Source organism: Amia ocellicauda, chromosome 3, assembly GCF_036373705.1.
Source record: "Amia ocellicauda isolate fAmiCal2 chromosome 3, fAmiCal2.hap1, whole genome shotgun sequence".
Classification (NCBI taxonomy): Eukaryota; Metazoa; Chordata; class Actinopteri; order Amiiformes; family Amiidae; genus Amia; species Amia ocellicauda.
The window spans coordinates 3214753-3231790 of NC_089852.1; the positions used below are offsets into that span (position 1 = coordinate 3214753).

Here is a 17038-nt window from a genome sequence, read left to right on the forward strand (position 1 = left end):
CCATCAGTTTCCCGTGACAATTAAAATGTGCCAAACTCAGCTAAGACTCCAGTGGATCAACTATACCAACAAGAAACAAACTTGAGTGCCTCTGTGCAAATGCTTTCCTGATTAGGTGTGATAGTGCAGAAACGCCGTATCTGATCACGCTGGTCGTATCCCAGTCTCTGATCGCATGGGTTTCTCAGAACGAGAGGATGTGGTGAAGATCGCTACATGAGCAGATGTTTCACACTGGGCTGAAGCAGTAGGGTGTTGTGCAGCAAAAGTGACTGGAAAATGTACCAGATCAAAATCAGTTTTCTCAGTTTGTCAGAATCGTTCAAAACCAAGGGCGTGATCTGCCTGATGTTAAATGGCTGATCTCATTGATGCATCTCTTATTTTTCAAAAGGCAAAACCAGCAGTTCTGAATTCCCCAAAAAAGCTTTTAATGTGAAGTGAATTGTTGAGCGCAATAGACATTAAATTAAGAACATAAGAAAGTGTCCAATCGAGAGAAGGCCATTCACCTCATTGTGCTTGTTTGGTGTCCATTAATAACTAAGTGATCCAAGGATCCTATCCAGTCTGTTTTTGAATTTTCCCAAATTGTCTCTTCAGCCACATCGCTGGGGAGTTTGTTCAGATTGTGACGCCTCTCTGTGTGAAGAAGTGTCTCCTGTTTTCTGTCTTGAATGCCTTGACCCCCGGGTCCATGTGTCCCTGCAGATCTGGATGCAGGGAGCAGTGATCCGGGTTAACAAAGGAAGTTTAAATCTAGTAATTTAGGGTTGATCTGTTCTCCTCTGTAAACAAATATGAAATTCAAATGAAAAACCATCTCCTTTCAACACACATTGAGGTGGGGGACAGATCGGCTTGTCCTGATAAAAAGTCCACCTGCTGTAACGGGCTGTTTACTGACAGGACCTTTAATCAGTCTCTGATAAGGAGTACTGTTAGGTTTAGATTAATGATTTACAAACTAGGGCTTCTTCGGACAGTCACTGCGTGACTGAGTGGTGAAAATATCGGCATTAATGCTTTGAAGGGATTTAACACCCACATACCAATACAATCTCTAAATACTGACTTCCAGAGGAGAGAAACTATGCACAAAAGAAAAAGTCTGTCCTTAAACGTTAGGCCACAGGAACACCAGATCACAACAAGATCACAGGTGGAATTGAAACATACTGGTACATATGGGTTTGCAGTAGGAAGCGAGCTGCTCATCCTGATGTATAGCATAAACACTCATCCTCTTACCATGTGTACACGGGCTGTAAAGGACACATTCTGCATCCATATTCCAACTTCTTATATTCCAGACACTTGTGCCAAGCACATGTATCGTCACCTCATCTATTGATAATGGTAGCTGGCAGCCACATTCATTTTTTGTTTTGTTTTTTAGTTTTTGCTTTTAACCTAAATATAGTAGAAACTCTTATTCCAGTGAAATCTTATTACTAATATTGTATAATGCATAAAACCCCTAGTATAATGGCTTGATTCGTTTTCCCCCAGAAATATTCAACATTAAACAGTACAGTTAAAGTTTTGACCCCCAAAAATTAGTTTCATGCTGTACCAACTGTACACCCTTAATATTTTACATGTTTGTAAAGGCATGTAGTACTCTTTTATTTAGTTTTCCTCCATTTCCATAATCAATTTTGGTATATTTAAGATATGAGTTTCCAGGAATGTAACAGTCATTTATAACACGGCGCATCTGGTAAATAATGTCTCGACTTACAACAGTTTTCTAAACACCAGTGCAGATGCCCGTCAGCGGAGATCTTGCGTTGTGGAGCTCAACTGAAGCTCCTCCCACTCCTTTAACTCGCGTATTGCTTCTCTCAGTTTCTTGCTCGTGTCGGTTGTGTAAGTGGGCCCCATTGAAGACGCTGGGCGTATACAACAGGAATTGTTCGGGGGTATGTTGTGGAGACTGTGGTAAAACTTCTCAATGTCTTTCATGAGAGAGTAGGACCTGCATGCCCTGAGAGCCACATGGCGACTCTTCCCTTTGGCAATCTCGCCAAAATACACAACCATGTACTTGCAGAGATCTTGTCTCAGGTCACTGCTGAACATGTTGAGCGCCAGGATGAAGAAGTCTTCGGTAGAGGCAGGAACGGTCTGGTCCCGGACCTCCAGACTGCTGCCGGGCCACTGCCTGGAGGTGCTGTCTGAACAAACGGCAATGATCTTGTCAGCGCTTTCCTTCTGTATGGCCAGCCACCGGACCGGTCCGATCTCTGCGATCCTCTGTCTCTGCCAGATGTCTATAATGACTTTGCATCTGCTGTGCGATTGGAGGAATTCGGCAAAAATCAACACCGTCTTCTGCAAAACGCTGCTTCCTGGAGGATAAACTATAAGGACTGTGAAGGGTGTTTGTGTGCTTGTGCCAGTGTTTCTACCACACCAGCTGATCTTATCTACAAATAAAAATAAAATTAAAAACACAGTATCAGAGGATGTAGATGTAAATCAACATTTCAAAGTTGTCCCCTTCCATAACTGTTAAAAGCTAAAACCCTCTCGCATAAAACATGTCTGTAATTGTATTTTCAATAACTTACACTCCTTCATATCAAACCAAATATAAATGATACCATTTTCAAAGACTGCTTTGTGCATATGCAGAAATATAAACTATTACCAAGACATGCTTATACAGTATATAGCAACTTACACAAAATGAAGATGCCGCAGAGTGAAATCCCAGCAACAGTCATGGCAATGAGAACACCAGCGTTATATGAAGGTGCTGAAAAGACGAGTAAAATATTGGATTTATAGTGAGAAAACTAATGACTATGTATAAAATCAATCCAGACCAGCAGTAATTGAACTCATTATGGATTGAATATAGATGATGGTATTAAATGGCCTACAGCTTGAAATATTTAATTATTCAGCTTTTGTTTAAATGATATAAACCCACCGTGGGTAATTTTAAAAACTAGGAAGATTTATTTTTTTCTAAATCCTGTTTTGTGAGTGCATTTTAGATACTAATAAATGTATACTAATAAAACAGAACTGTACAAACATTGACATGGACTGCCACAATGATTAGTATACATTGTAAACTTACTGGATTCTGGATACTCTGTTTTGTCTTCTAAATTATAGTGAAAGGAATCCATAGTTATTACATTAAAGGCTCTATAGTATTAGCATTAACATTGGAGACCTACATTTGGAATACACCTTGAATAAGATCATAGATATTGATTACATTCCCGGGTACTTTCATTATAACTTATCAAAATAAATAGATGTAATAAAAACGTCTGTTTAATATGAGTTCTACATGAAAGCAAAAGACTGCTAGGAACGAACAAGTGCATAAGTGATACTCTGGACTTCGGAGGCTATCATCAGAAACATACATTCCTGGGAAGAGAAGATCGAAGTAATAACGGTGTGCTTTAATAAACACCTACCTGGTTGGCTGCAGTTCACCTTTGCATTCACTCTCACACAATTCAATTCACATTCATGAAAATGTGGGACTATCTGTTAAAAGAGATTCAATCAAATTAAATCAAAACATTTCACTTAAAAAAAAAAACTCAATCAAAAAAAAATATTTTGTTTGATAATCGATCATTTAAATAACATTGGTCATTTCTTTAACGTCTTTTGTTGTGCACGACTGAGCTTCAAAATGCGCCACAAAGGTGCGTAATACACAAGAGTCCTGCCTTCTACCCAAGCAGATATATCAGTAACTCCATCATAAGAAACTCACGACAAGAGGAAAGTTCTCTCTATATGCAGGGCGAGAAGTAAACCACTAGAAACTCAACCAAAAACCCCTTGAGAGACTCCAGTGTGCATGAAGCTGTGCGTGTGGTTAAAGTGTAACCGAGACTCGATAAAGGGCTTGTACCTGAATAAGCAGATATTCACACTCTTGAGATGCATTCAGTGTCTGGGTTATTCTGGGTTTGTCCTGTGTGATGCATAAAAATACATCAACACCTCGACAAACTCACCGTAATGCTGCAGAACAAGACTATATACATACATATACACATTGCACTACATTATGAGACCTTGTTTACATGAGAAATCATGATCTGTAATTTTTTTTACTGCAACATCGTCTGGTCAAGAAAGGAAGGTGGCATAAAAGATTTGGCTTGTTTTGTAGTGCACAAGGTGTTGCATTTACATGTTTTTATATTGGGATAATTTGCCATCACTTACCGTGGTGAAGTCGGTGTTGTTCACCAAATCGCAGTTGTGAAGGTTTATGGGTGGGGGGCCACAGCTGTACAAATAAAGTATGTACCTTTGGGAGTGCCTACTGGAGGTAAAGGTGATATCAACGCTATTTCCTCGGTAGACAGTAGTTATATTTGGGTCCCATGTGGATCCTGTCAGCCCAAACCCAAATCAAACATTAACGTAATGACATTAGAAAATTACCAATAATGACACCTAGACAAAAACTATGCCAAAGACTCCACAAAAAACACAACCAAACAAAAAATCTTCAACAAAACACTATCAGCAGCAGAAATGTATACAAATCCAATTACAGCGTAATCCAAAAACCCATTAGAGATAAGTGCTGAATACACACTTTATATCATGAAGTCCTGTTCAGACCCTTACCCATTGCAACGCAATATTCATAGAGCCTCATTCTCTCGTCGGTGCAATCTGAAAGGAACAAGGCGGTCACTGATACAATAAACTGAAGTGTATTTTAAGCCTATGGCATATTGTAAAGACGTTCAATTCACTTTGTGCTTTTTCATTTCGAAGAGAAAAGACACCTGCCCCAAAGTGACATACGGTGGCTGTCAGCAGTGTAATACTTGTTATGTGATACACTGCCTTGTCATCTCAGTCGATACATGGGGAACAACATTCTCTTCAATAACAAGAACACAATGATATGAATGCCTAAGATATGATAATGACTTACCTGGTGTGTTGAACTGTTCTGGCTCACTGTCATAATCTCCTCCGATGTTTGGCGGTGGGATGTTGAGAGCGCTTACAGAATACAATTTGCCAGGTGTAGCAGTAAATCCACTGAAGTGGAACCACATCTGTAAAGAGCAGAAATCAATTTCCTTAAAAGTGTAACGATAAGATGCTGTCTGTCAGTGAGACCCCAGTGTGTATTACTTTCCCATTCTAACCATTGAACAGTCCAGAAGCCCTCTACGTCATGACCTAGCCATTGCAGTTGCAATAATGGTGTGATCACATCAGTGTACATGGATTGAATATTTAAGGACAAATAACTTTTAGTGATAGTGTACTTTATACAATCCCCCCCCCCAAAAAAAAAAAGATATAACATGACATTCGTTTTGTACATAAAATAAACTACTAAGTACAGAGTTTGATATGTAGATATGATTCTGCAGTCACAGTCCTCACTGCCGCAGTGTCTGAGATACAGTGAGGTGACCTGCAAAGTCACAGGTCAGCAGGTGTGATGTGGCCATCCGAGTGGAGAATGACTACTGCATGTCACATGCACACGCACACACACACAAAAGTACCTTATTTTGATGAGTGTAATTAATCTTTTCATTAAATGGATGTTTATAATTACATCGAAACTGTTTCCTGTTATACCCGTCAATTTCGATGATAGTAGCATTAAGATATGGAAGGCTTCCTGAAAAATCAAACAAATAAATCAATTATACACATATATACATATACAATTAATAAAAGAGCAGTGAGTGCTCATGATTGCAACTCAGATAGTCTAAAACTGTACTATTATGTATACACAGTAAATTCACCAGTGTTGAATGAACTCCAATAGTGTTAAAATTAACTCTAAAAAAGTGTTTATATAATCCATACTCACCAGAGTAAAATGAACACTTTCAACAGAGTTGTCATTTTCACGCAGCCTCAGAGTTAAACATTCTGCTCTCAGGGAGTTAAATAAGCAACTCTATAAGTGTTTGTTTTAATTTATTTAACACTGCACTACTCTCACCAGTGTTAACTCTGTTACTCCATCAAATTGCCAAACCCCTGTTTACTCTGCTTTTATCAATCAAACGATAACTAGCATTACCACAAGATTTGCTTCTATACACTCTGGATGATCAGAAATGTGTGCATGTGTATAATTGATACTGTGTATTAAAATCTAGCAGTCCTTTGTTAGAGAGAGAAAATATATATTGGTTTACAGTTTACTTTTCAGTAAATAAACACCCAGACCCAATCAAACACGCAAACGGGTCAGGCACATACAGGTAATGCTTACAAGCACCACCACAAACAGATGAATAGCCAACATTCTGGTCTGGGGTTGACCCAGAGACATGAGTTCAGAGTTAGGGTAGAATAATCTGACAACACAAATATAAATACATTGGTGGATAAAGATACATTTTACCCTGAAACAATAATTAATGTACAATAATTAACATTTATGCAATTATTAAGAAAAAATAAAACCATAAAACAACCATTATTCTGGAAACTACCACAATGCGTTGTGAGTATGGTAAGTTGTTTGGTTTTACACCAGTACAGTGTAAAATCAACACTCTTTAATTTAACACCCAGTGTTAACACTGACTCTCAAGATGGTTTAACTCTCAAAGTGTCAAACTGAATCTTTTTTGGGTTGAAACAACACTGATTTTAACACTATATTATTAACACTGGGATTTCAAAACTGCAGATTTTGCTGTATATATATATATATATATATATATATATATAGTAACTGTAAAAGCAGAATTATGATGTTTTAATTAGATTAAGACTGGATTACCGTCCACATTAAGGGACCAGCTGATATTTAGCAGGGGCCCTTCGGAGGGCGGCGTGTGTCCGGTCTCAGCCAGAGTAACACTTAGGGACCCCGGAGACGAGGGGGTGAACTCATGCTCCACAGTCCATTCATCTGGGGGGCCGTCACCTTGAATTAATAATGCTCAGGTTAAAATAACTTACTGAAGAACAAAAGCAGGTCCCTAATACAGGACAGAAACACAATCATGACATTGTACTGCAAACAATTCATAAATCACTGTATGGAGCAGGTGTGTGTCTGCAATGGTAACAGGCTGTTATAGATCGAGGTTATCTTTTGGAAAGCACAGAGACGTTGCTTAAAGTGTGTACTCACCACTTTCCTCTACACAGGTAACTTCCTGTAGGACAAAACAGTTAGAAGTAATAATTAATAGTAACACTTCACAGTAATTCCTCATGAATGAAAGTATGGACACCCCAGGATTAACAGATGAATACCTAACCCTGTTGTACATGGGATTATCATCAGAACTTAGATGAAGAAATGGCAAATAAATGTGCTAACCCTGTGCTAGTCATATATTCATTACTTAATTAGTGGATAGATTGATTAATACATCGATCATTATTTTAAAGTGTGACCCGACAAAAGGCACCAATTCCCCAGGAAAAGTATATAAATCACATGTATCAGCCCCGACCCCTCACTTGTCATGTCTGTGATTGACAGCAGAACTCATGTGTCATTCCTGTCAGATCCATACATCAATTAATGAAACCGGTGCCCGTTGTAAAGTGGGAGCCAATTAACGAATAGAGATTGTTACACAAACAACACCGATAAAAACGTCAACCAACCCCAAGCACTAGCAGACACAGCAAGTATCTTTAATGAATGAATGCGACGCATCTTCCCTCACCTGCTGCAGAGCCGCCGCGCAGCCCAGCGCACACAGGAGCAGGAGGCGCCGCATTGCGCTGCTGTGCGCAGACTGCGGGTCCGGCTGCGGGTTTATACACAGCGGCCCGCCGCCCCCGCACCGCCCCGCCCCGCCCCGCCCCGCACCGCCCTGACACCAACATCTGGAAAATAGTCCGCTTTTTGCCATCACAAAATGTTGCTTTTCATGCCAGGCGCATGGAAAGAAAGAATCCGTTAAGCTTTAATTCCAATTATAATGACTAGAATGTGTACAATGACCTGGTGCGACTTTGTACCCCCCCTCCACCCCAACCCTACGAGCTGAACATCTCAACATGTATGAACACTTGATCCATTTCGTACTGTGTGTGTCATTTATTGGGGGCATCACTGAGCACTAAGCGCAATCACTTTAATTCGATGCGATGCACACGTGTGTTTTAAGATGTACTTCTCATACTTCACCAGAGTCATGTATGTCACATAATATCTCCGTAAGTGTAACACCTGGCGATGTGTGGGGGCAGCTGGCATTTCCCCCCAAAACAGGTCCAACAGCCCCCCGATTGTGCACTGACAGCTGCTGTATATTGTACACTGATATATCGACCTCGGGGGGTAAATAAAATACATGTAAGAACCTAATAACACAAAACATATCAAATCCCTCATTTCAATCTGAATCCCCCTATGTTAATATATATACCCCCTAGGATACCCCCCCCCCCCCCACCCCCCATACAAATGTTGCCCCCCAATTTCACAATAGGCAATTAAAACACACACATTGGGGGGGGGATACATCTCTCAATGTGACAACCCCCCCTCTGTCCTGACTGGAGCTGCATGGGGCAACAACTCACACAAGCCCCCTCTGTTCTGGCTACGGCGGCCCTGCGCGGTCAGTCCGCTCCGCTGTAGAAACCCCGGCTGGGGACTTCAGCCAACTCCGCCCTTTGGCCAAGTTTCCTAACGAGACGTGGGCAGGGATCTGTGACTTCACAGCTGTTGTTTGCATTTGACGGGTAAGTCGCTTTGCCATGCATTGCAAAATCATTTTAAAGATAATGAATCATTCAGGAAAAAAGAAAGTGCCGAAATTCATGAATGCGCGTCTTGTATGTACTTGTGCGGTGACTGGAGCTGGTGTAACATTTCAGTGAGAGAGAGAGAGAGAGAGAGAGAGAGAGAGAGAGAGAGAGAGAGAGGGAGAGAGAGAGGGAGGGCAATGCAAGAGTCCAACTGTGCGACTTTGCATGTTTTCTCTTTTGAATTGCAAGGTATTCAAACTGAATGCAAACTCGTGTATCAGATATAACTGACAGAATATTGATCACATATCAAGACATCTTACAAGTGGGCCTTACTACACAAAACTAATGTCCAAATGAACTTGATAACCTCGGACTAATGACGCATGCATGATTTTTATTCTTTTTTTATTGATTAATTGTTGTAGTCTAAAATTTGAGAATACATACACTTTACAATGACTAAACAGTACTGAAACACCAACATTTAAATCTTTACACAGATTTATAAATCACTATTTAGTCTTGAATGTTTTAATTGATTTGACATAATTCCCCTGTGGTTTAGTACTGTAATAATTTGCCTGATAATGAATCATGTGAAAATGTGCCAAAGGTCAGCTGTATTCTTCCTCCTTCAGCTCGCATCACCACCCACACTGGGACAAATCACATTAACAAGAATGTATTGATATAAAGACCATAAGGAGTCGGCAGGTGTGATGCAGGGGCCGTCCAAGTGGAGAATGACTACTGCATGTCATACCCACCCACACACATGCACACACAAGCACGCACACGCACACAAAAGTACCTTATTTCGATGAGTGTAATTCATCTTTTCATTAAATGGATGATTATAATTACATCTAAACTGTTTCCTGTTATACCCTTAAATTTCGATGATAGTAGCATTAACATATGGAAGGCTTCCTGAAAAATCAAACAAATAAATCAATTATACACATATATACATATACAGTGAGGGAAAAACTGAAGAAATGGGCAAATAAATGTGCTAACCCTGTGCTAGTCATATATTCATTACTTAATTAGTGATTAATTCATCAATCATTATTTTAAAGTGTGACCCGGATATAAAGACCGTGAGACATATTCTGCGAAAGAGGAGGAAAGCCATGATTTCCACAGTCCTGACGAGTGGTGTGGGAATGCTGAGGACAACAAGAGCATGGCAAAGGCTGTTCCCAATGCTGAAGCAACCAGAGCATCCAATCAGCACCTCAGCGACAGCGAGGAAGAACCAGTCCTTTACCTACGTGGTGGTGGGAGCCGGGTCCTCGGGCTGCGTGCTGGCCAACCGGCTCTCTGAAAACCCCAACGATGCCGTGCTCCTCCTGGAGGCGGGCCCCAGAGACCTGTTCCTGAACAGTACGCGTCTGTCCTGGAAGATCCACATGCCCGCCGCTCTGACTTACAACCTGTGTGACGAGAAGTACAACTGGTATTACCACACCACGGCCCAGAAGCACATGGACAACCGGGTCATGTATTGGCCAAGGGGCAGAGTGTGGGGTGGGTCCTCTTCCTTGAACGCCATGGTGTACATCCGGGGCCACGCGGAGGACTACGATCGCTGGCAACAGGAGGGCGCCACCGGCTGGGACTATGAACACTGCCTCCCGTATTTCAAGAAGGCCCAGAGCCATGAGCTGGGAGCAAGCCAGTACCGGGGAGGAGATGGGCCTTTACATGTCTCGAGAGGAAAGACCAACCATCCACTGCACCACGCCTTCTTAGAGGCTGGTCAGCAGGCGGGATACCCCTTCACAGACGACATGAACGGCTACCAGCAGGAAGGGGTCGGCTGGATGGACATGACGATCCACAAAGGTATGTCATAATATTTGTGGTAAAAAAAAACTATATAGTATGTATATTGCTGGGTGGTTATAGAGGAGATGCCCCTTTCAGATTATTAAACATTACTTACGTCTTAGTTTCCGTTTAATTTTGAATCACATGTCACTTGTGCTCTATTCCGGAGTTGTAGATGGTTTTTCAATGAGCAGACAAATGCCAGAGGTACATTTGTAGGTGTCTCAGTCACAGACCAATCACTTCAAACCTCCAGGAGTCACCCTTGCTCTAAATAATAGCATGTGGTGTTCGTGAAGTAAGTGTTTCCCGGGCCTTTTTCCATTCCATCCCTAGGTAAATGAATCCGAATAAGCATGATGGGCAAGTCCTCTTGTTCAAGACCTTTCTCGTGTTCTTATGTTATATTAAATGTGAGGGTCGACTGCTGAGGGTAAGGGGATATGGCCAGAGATGATTATGGGTGCAATATTATCTTAGGCATTTGCAGAAGACAATTGAATTCAGCAAGAATCTCAGGTACACAGTTAATCCCATCCCCAGGTAAAAGATGGAGCACCGCGAGTGCATACCTGCGACCAGCCATGACACGACCAAACCTGAAGACTGAAGTTCAATGCTTGACAACCAAGGTGCTGTTTGAGGGAACAAAAGCCGTGGGAGTTGAATATATACAAAATGGGGAAAAGAAAAAGGTAAGGCTGGGCTGACTAAACACTCATCATATAATTATTTACCTTTGGAGGCCAAACTATGAATGTACCTTCTGACTTTGACTTGTGTGTGATTGTACTGTAATGCGTGTGCTCCAGGACCGCACCGGACAGGCGTGTGTCTCAATAGATGAGCATTCAGCTGATATTTAAAGCCTTGTGCGCCTTAGGCTTGTTCTATTTTTAAAATATACATACAAACAAACCAAATCTTTTCATGTTGACTATGAAGAACCCAAGATTTGTGGAATAAACAGAAAATGTGTGGTTTTGTCTGCAGATCCATCCATTTAGGAGTGGTGCCGCAAAAACGGGTAAAGCGTGGAATTACCATTTTTATATATTAGTTTTCATTCTCTTGAGATAAAAAGAAATTATATTGAAAACTGAATCTTTACTATGGAGGAACTCTGGTGCTGTAGATGGTGTTGGTATTTATATATGGTGTCTTTTCTAACATATTCTGTTTGTCAGGAGATAAACCTTCACCTGTCTGTTAACACCTGTTGTCTGGATTATTTATTATTTTGGCTACGCAAACATAGCTCTTAGCACTTAACCATATAATGCCTGGACCTAAACAAAATGCTTTAGTATACTTTAAATATATAAAAAACTAAAAACGAAATTTGTATCTGTACTGAAAATATTTGTTCTTACAAAATGTATCTCTAATGACGAGTGGATTTACAGTTATCGATTCTGAATTTAAATCAGGAAGATAAGTGTAGATCCTGATTGTGCTGTTGAATTGGAGTTGGCATATGATAAGTACACGGCATTATGTGTTTCGATATGGCGTTCTCTCTCTGCGGTCAGTAAAGGGTATTCTGTGGCTGAGGGGTGACAGCAAACGTGCATGAGAGGAGATACCTTCCCCTTCACTCTCCCGCTGGTAAGGGGTTACTCTGTAGCAGATGCTGAAGGACGTAGACAGCACTGATGTGTCGCACCTTGTTGCGCAGGTGTACGCAGAGAAGGAGGTCGTCCTGAGCGGGGGAGCTATCAACTCCCCTCAGCTGCTCATGCTGTCTGGGATTGGAAACGCAGATGATCTCAAAAAGCTGGACATTCCTGTGGTGGCGCATCTTCCAGGTGATATTTTAACTGTTTGAACTCTTTAAACCCTTTCAATTTGATATTTTAAAAGGCGCAAGTTCTCCTCTTTGAATAATTATGAAAGGGTGACTGCCGGGGTGGATGGTAACCAAATGCAGAAGCAGGAATAACAGTAATGGGTAACTTGCTCCATAAACACGTCTAGATTATATGTAACTAGGGGAATTCACTGACTGGAGATCAGTGACAAATTCAAGTGTTTCATTTTGTGTTCTAGGGGTGGGCAGTAATCTGCAAGATCACCTTGAAATTTACGTGCAGCAGGAGTGCACCCAACCCATAACGCTGTACAAAGCACAGCAGCCGATCCCCATGGTGAAGATTGGTCTGGAATGGTTACTGAAGTTCACAGGTACGTTCACTTACCTAACCTGCACAGCTTCAGTTGTGTGGGTCTCGTATATTCTGTCTCAGTTCACAGGGAACCTGCATCAGTCAAAATATAGGTAGAATGGCATTGCATTTACAGAATAAAATGTATTTTTTAACAGTAACCAAAAGGGCTTTGTATATAATAAAGAAAGCAGTTAAGTGTAGTGCCGTAGTTACGTAATACAGAAACATTTAATCCTGTTTTCCTCAGGATATGGTGCCACTAACCACCTTGAGACTGGAGGCTTCATCAGGAGTCGTCCAGGCGTGACACACCCAGATATCCAGTTTCATTTTCTGCCCACTCAAGTCATAGACCATGGGCGCATCAACCCTAAACTTGAAGCCTATCAAGTGAGTTCTCAAGTACGCAGTGGGAAAAAAACAGACGTCTCCGTGCAAGACGTCTCTGATCTCAATTTGCAATGGCGCAATTCAAGTGTAAAAGACCTTCGCAGTTCATTTAACATTGTTGTCCGCTAAATTCCTTCCCGATTAAATTATATTTGTTCTCTGGAAATATATTTTGTGTGTGTTACCACATAGTACTGAACTGAAATAGTCAGCTTTATTGTATTTGCGGATATCTGCTGCTCAAGCATGTAAAAGTCTTTATAGGCTTGTGGTTCTTGGTGTATATGCAGGATTTTGTATATGTAGTATAAAAGCATCTCTCTCAGTAGGCTGCATTTTCAAAAAATTAAATGTCCTTTATTACAACCCTAAACAAGGAACTAGACACATTCAAGGAGCAGCATATTTGTGCACATAGACACTTGCTTCGATCGATTGAAAACATGATCAATTCTAGTGATGCGAGAACACATTGGCTATTTGTGTAAAAGTTTCAGTTTAGCACCAACTATTGCAAACTTGTACTGACTTGTGAATGTTGTGCTTGCTGATGGTTGTGATGCCACAGGAAATGGTGAGAAATCTACAGCTTCCGGCGTGCATCTCAGTCTGATTATTTTTTCAGATAATCAATTGATTTACTTTTGTTTACTTTCGTGCTCGCAGTTGCCTTAAAATTTGCCATGCAAGATGCGGCGCGAAGTCTGACACTGCGTTTCTAATGTAGGTACATGTTGGACCAATGAGAAGCACAAGCATCGGCTGGTTAAAGCTCAAGACAGCCAGTCCTCTAGACCACCCCATCATTGAGCCAAACTATATGTCCACAGGTAAAGTTTCCCATCCAAAGGAACATCAGACTTAAGAGTCTCCTATCAAGTTTGTCTCTAAACCTGTGCTCTTTTGCTAGCTGTATTTTTCAGTAGCTGGTGTGAAGTAATGAAAGCCAGTTAAATCTTTTAATTGTCCCCCCCATCTCCACAGATATTGATGTGTGGGAGTTCAGGCAGTGCGTTAAACTCTCCAGGGAGATTTTCGCCCAGAAGGCCTTCGACAAGTTCCGCGGCCAAGAAGCCCTGCCGGGGAGCCACGTCCAGTCCGACAAAGACATCGATGCCTTCGTCAGGGCGAAAGCGGACACCGCCTACCACCCTTCCTGTACCTGCAAGATGGGGCAGCCCTCCGACCCGACGGCGGTGGTGGACGCCGACACCCGGGTGATCGGGGTGGAGAACCTGCGGGTGGTGGACGCCTCTATCATGCCCAGCATCGTCAGCGGGAACCTCAACGCCCCGACCATCATGATGGCGGAGAAGGCCGCGGACGCCATCAAGGGAGTCCCGCCTCTTCGGGAGACGAACGTGCCGGTGTACCGACCCAGCAGTCTGGAGACTCAGCGATAATGGACCTCTGGAAATAAATCAAACCTTGCCAGCCTCTTGGGAGTACGTACTGGTCCATGATTAAGTGTATGTGCTGCTGAAGAGGCGGTCCACATTTCCGTCCACATGAGTTCAAGATTCAGAACCGCAAGCCTTGAATGGATCACCCAGGATTAAGAGTATTCATTCAGGTGCATCCTCTGCTTTACACAAACAAACCTGAGCCGTAGCACAAACACTGACAATTTCAGTGGCGTAAAAGACACTTATTAACCGTTGTTTACTTAGCAGGCTAAACTAGTCTTAATGCTGGATGTATCTGAGCCCGTTTTGGGTCCATTGACTTAATTTTACTTGTCTGCTCATGCTGTAGTTATAATAACACAAAGGGTAATTTCACTGCAATAGTCAACCAACAACAACAAACAAAAACATCTATGTAATCAAACCTTTGTGTTGCCCTTCTACCAGACTGTGAAGTATGTAATGATCTCAACGCCTACTAAACAATACCTGTCTTACTTCAGCACAAACTGACTGGTCTCACCAGCACTGTCAACACAAAACACTTTCAAATACAAATGAAGGAACTCAAACTCGCACTTATATATTCTTTTTAACTTTTGTATCAATGCTAATGATTTAAACCCGATCGTTAACTCATTCTGAATACATAGTGATCGTCACAAACAAATCGGCAATGCTATAAACATGCACCATGTTGAACCTCATATAGTTCAGTATTACTTTATTCAATAGTAATCAATAGAAAATAAAATTGATTCAGTTTCGATCTGTAAGCTTGATCCAGGCCAAAGTTAAAATAAAAATACAAAACAAAATATTCCATTGATACAAAACCTAGGTACAGAAAGTACTGTGTCAGTTGCTAGTGTGTGAAATCATGTTTACTGAATAAAAATGTAAAGATTTAAAGTGTATCAGGGCTTTCAAGTAAAATACATTACCACACATCTTTTCTTTTAAATATGTCTTAATATTTTGTACATATTTTACATTGTTATCCATATATTTAAATACATGTTTATTTCAATAAATAAAAAAGTGACCAAACATTATTAAATTAATTGCTGTTTCTTTGTAAACTCTTGTACATTACTTTTCAAGATTTGTTATTTTATTTGCTAACCCGCAAACTGGTTTTATTACAGAGATAAAGACCAGTGCACCTTGAATGTATTACATAATCCCAGCATCAAAAGGTGGCATTGAAATTACAAATATAGATCTCACTATACCGTACATACAGTCACAGGAAAGTACAAATCAGTTCACCTTATTACACAAAGATTTGAAATTCATATAAAATAAAATGAGAAACAATAGCACTATACATTTACTTGTGCAATGACAGACAGCTATGTGCTAATATTTAAATACCATTGGTATAGAAGAAACCAATTCATTATTTTTTTTCTTCAGGAATCCCTGACATGAGGTAAAAGTAACTTGGTTTAGTCTTTAGTCAACACAATTTACAGAAGTGTTCAAAAATAATGCATATTAGATTATATCATTAATTGCTACGTACAATGTGCCTGGGTTTGAAAAGGTCCTTCACAAGATAAAAGTAATTTACAAAAGACCAGAACACATTTTCTCATGAACAATTCATAAAGCCCTTTCTGTATGAACATCCATTTTTAAAACCTACATTTGTTTGTTTTTTTCACTACAGTGTTCGGTTAACTGAAAGCACAGTATACTCTCATGTACAAGAAATCAAATGTCCCCTTTTTTGTTTTCTGTCCAATGAATGGAAACTTCTCTTCAATTAAAAATAGGATGTTTCTGTGTAAAGTGACAATGAAAGTTATTGGCAAAAGACTTTGCCATCTTTCCTTCAAATATATGCTGGGATGCACAGTAGGAATACTATTGTTGAATACCTTAAAAGTGAGAAATGCCACATTAAAAATAATCTTTTAAACACTGATATGTTTGCCCCGCCTCTTTTAGAGGTATATGTTGAACGCTGTAACATGGAAAGAGTGGGGGGTAATATTGCTTTACCACTCTACCTCACATTGTACAGGGTTTGAAAGGTCCGATATGAAAAACCTTGACCTTTTTCTGTTCACTAACTTGGGAATATTAAATAAACCGTAACATGGGCCTCTAAAACCAAAGCAGTCGTCTATTATTCTAATCAAGTCCTGTCAATTAAAGTAAATACGGTTCGTATACTGCAAAAACACTGTAAAAAGCAGACAGTGTTGTGTAATTGGTAGACGTAGATTAGATCAAATAAATACACAAAGCCCACGCAAATGCATGACTTCATGACACCCTAACTTGTCAGATTGCATCGGTACATCGTCTTAAAACACATCTGTCTTGAATTTACAAAAATAAAAAAAAATCACTTTGGTTATTTTAATGGTTTATACAAAACAAAAACAAAAAAATAAACAACTTTCCCGTGCATTACATCACATTCAGTTGCATTAAATTATCGGAAAGACACCCATATAAGCAAAGCTAAATCATACAGAGTGATGAGTATTCTGTCATTGTTGTTTTCTG

General features: G+C 40.5%; 2 protein-coding genes across 2 annotated transcripts; one reads left to right on the top strand and one right to left on the bottom strand.

Annotated features, from left to right (window-relative positions):
- Nucleotides 1-118: 118 nt before the first annotated feature.
- Nucleotides 119-7732, bottom strand: il17rb (interleukin 17 receptor B). Its single transcript, XM_066697731.1, has 11 exons — nt 7680-7732; nt 7133-7157; nt 6776-6922; nt 5532-5650; nt 4943-5069; nt 4627-4674; nt 4216-4385; nt 3896-3958; nt 3447-3519; nt 2690-2764; nt 119-2432 (listed from the first exon to the last, which is right to left on the bottom strand). Exons 5-11 carry the CDS (start codon nt 5067-5069, stop codon nt 1777-1779), a joined length of 1212 nt encoding a protein of 403 aa, XP_066553828.1. The 5' UTR covers nt 5532-5650; nt 6776-6922; nt 7133-7157; nt 7680-7732; the 3' UTR covers nt 119-1776.
- An 888-nt stretch (nt 7733-8620) lies between these two features.
- chdh (choline dehydrogenase) lies at nt 8621-15579 on the top strand. The gene is made up of 8 exons (XM_066697738.1): nt 8621-8706; nt 9798-10566; nt 11095-11246; nt 12230-12359; nt 12601-12735; nt 12967-13109; nt 13837-13939; nt 14094-15579. Exons 2-8 carry the CDS (start codon nt 9852-9854, stop codon nt 14510-14512), a joined length of 1797 nt encoding a protein of 598 aa, XP_066553835.1. The 5' UTR covers nt 8621-8706; nt 9798-9851; the 3' UTR covers nt 14513-15579.
- The last annotated feature ends 1459 nt before the right edge of the window (nt 15580-17038 follow it).

Bases quoted from the DNA above. Each gene is read 5' to 3' on its own strand.
- chdh (XM_066697738.1), top strand. From the start codon at position 9,852: ATGATTTCCACAGTCCTGACGAGTGGTGTGGGAATGCTGAGGACAACA. The intron at 11,247-12,229 runs GTAAGGCTGGGC...CTTGTTGCGCAG, and splicing joins AAAATGGGGAAAAGAAAAAG to GTGTACGCAGAGAAGGAGGT. The intron at 13,940-14,093 runs GTAAAGTTTCCC...CCATCTCCACAG, and splicing joins GCCAAACTATATGTCCACAG to ATATTGATGTGTGGGAGTTC.
- il17rb (XM_066697731.1), bottom strand. From the start codon at position 5,069: ATGTGGTTCCACTTCAGTGGATTTACTGCTACACCTGGCAAATTGTAT. The intron at 4,675-4,942 runs GTAAGTCATTAT...TGTTCCTTTCAG, and splicing joins AGAACAGTTCAACACACCAG to ATTGCACCGACGAGAGAATG. The intron at 2,765-3,446 runs GTAGGTGTTTAT...TCGTCTTTTCAG, and splicing joins GGTGAACTGCAGCCAACCAG to CACCTTCATATAACGCTGGT.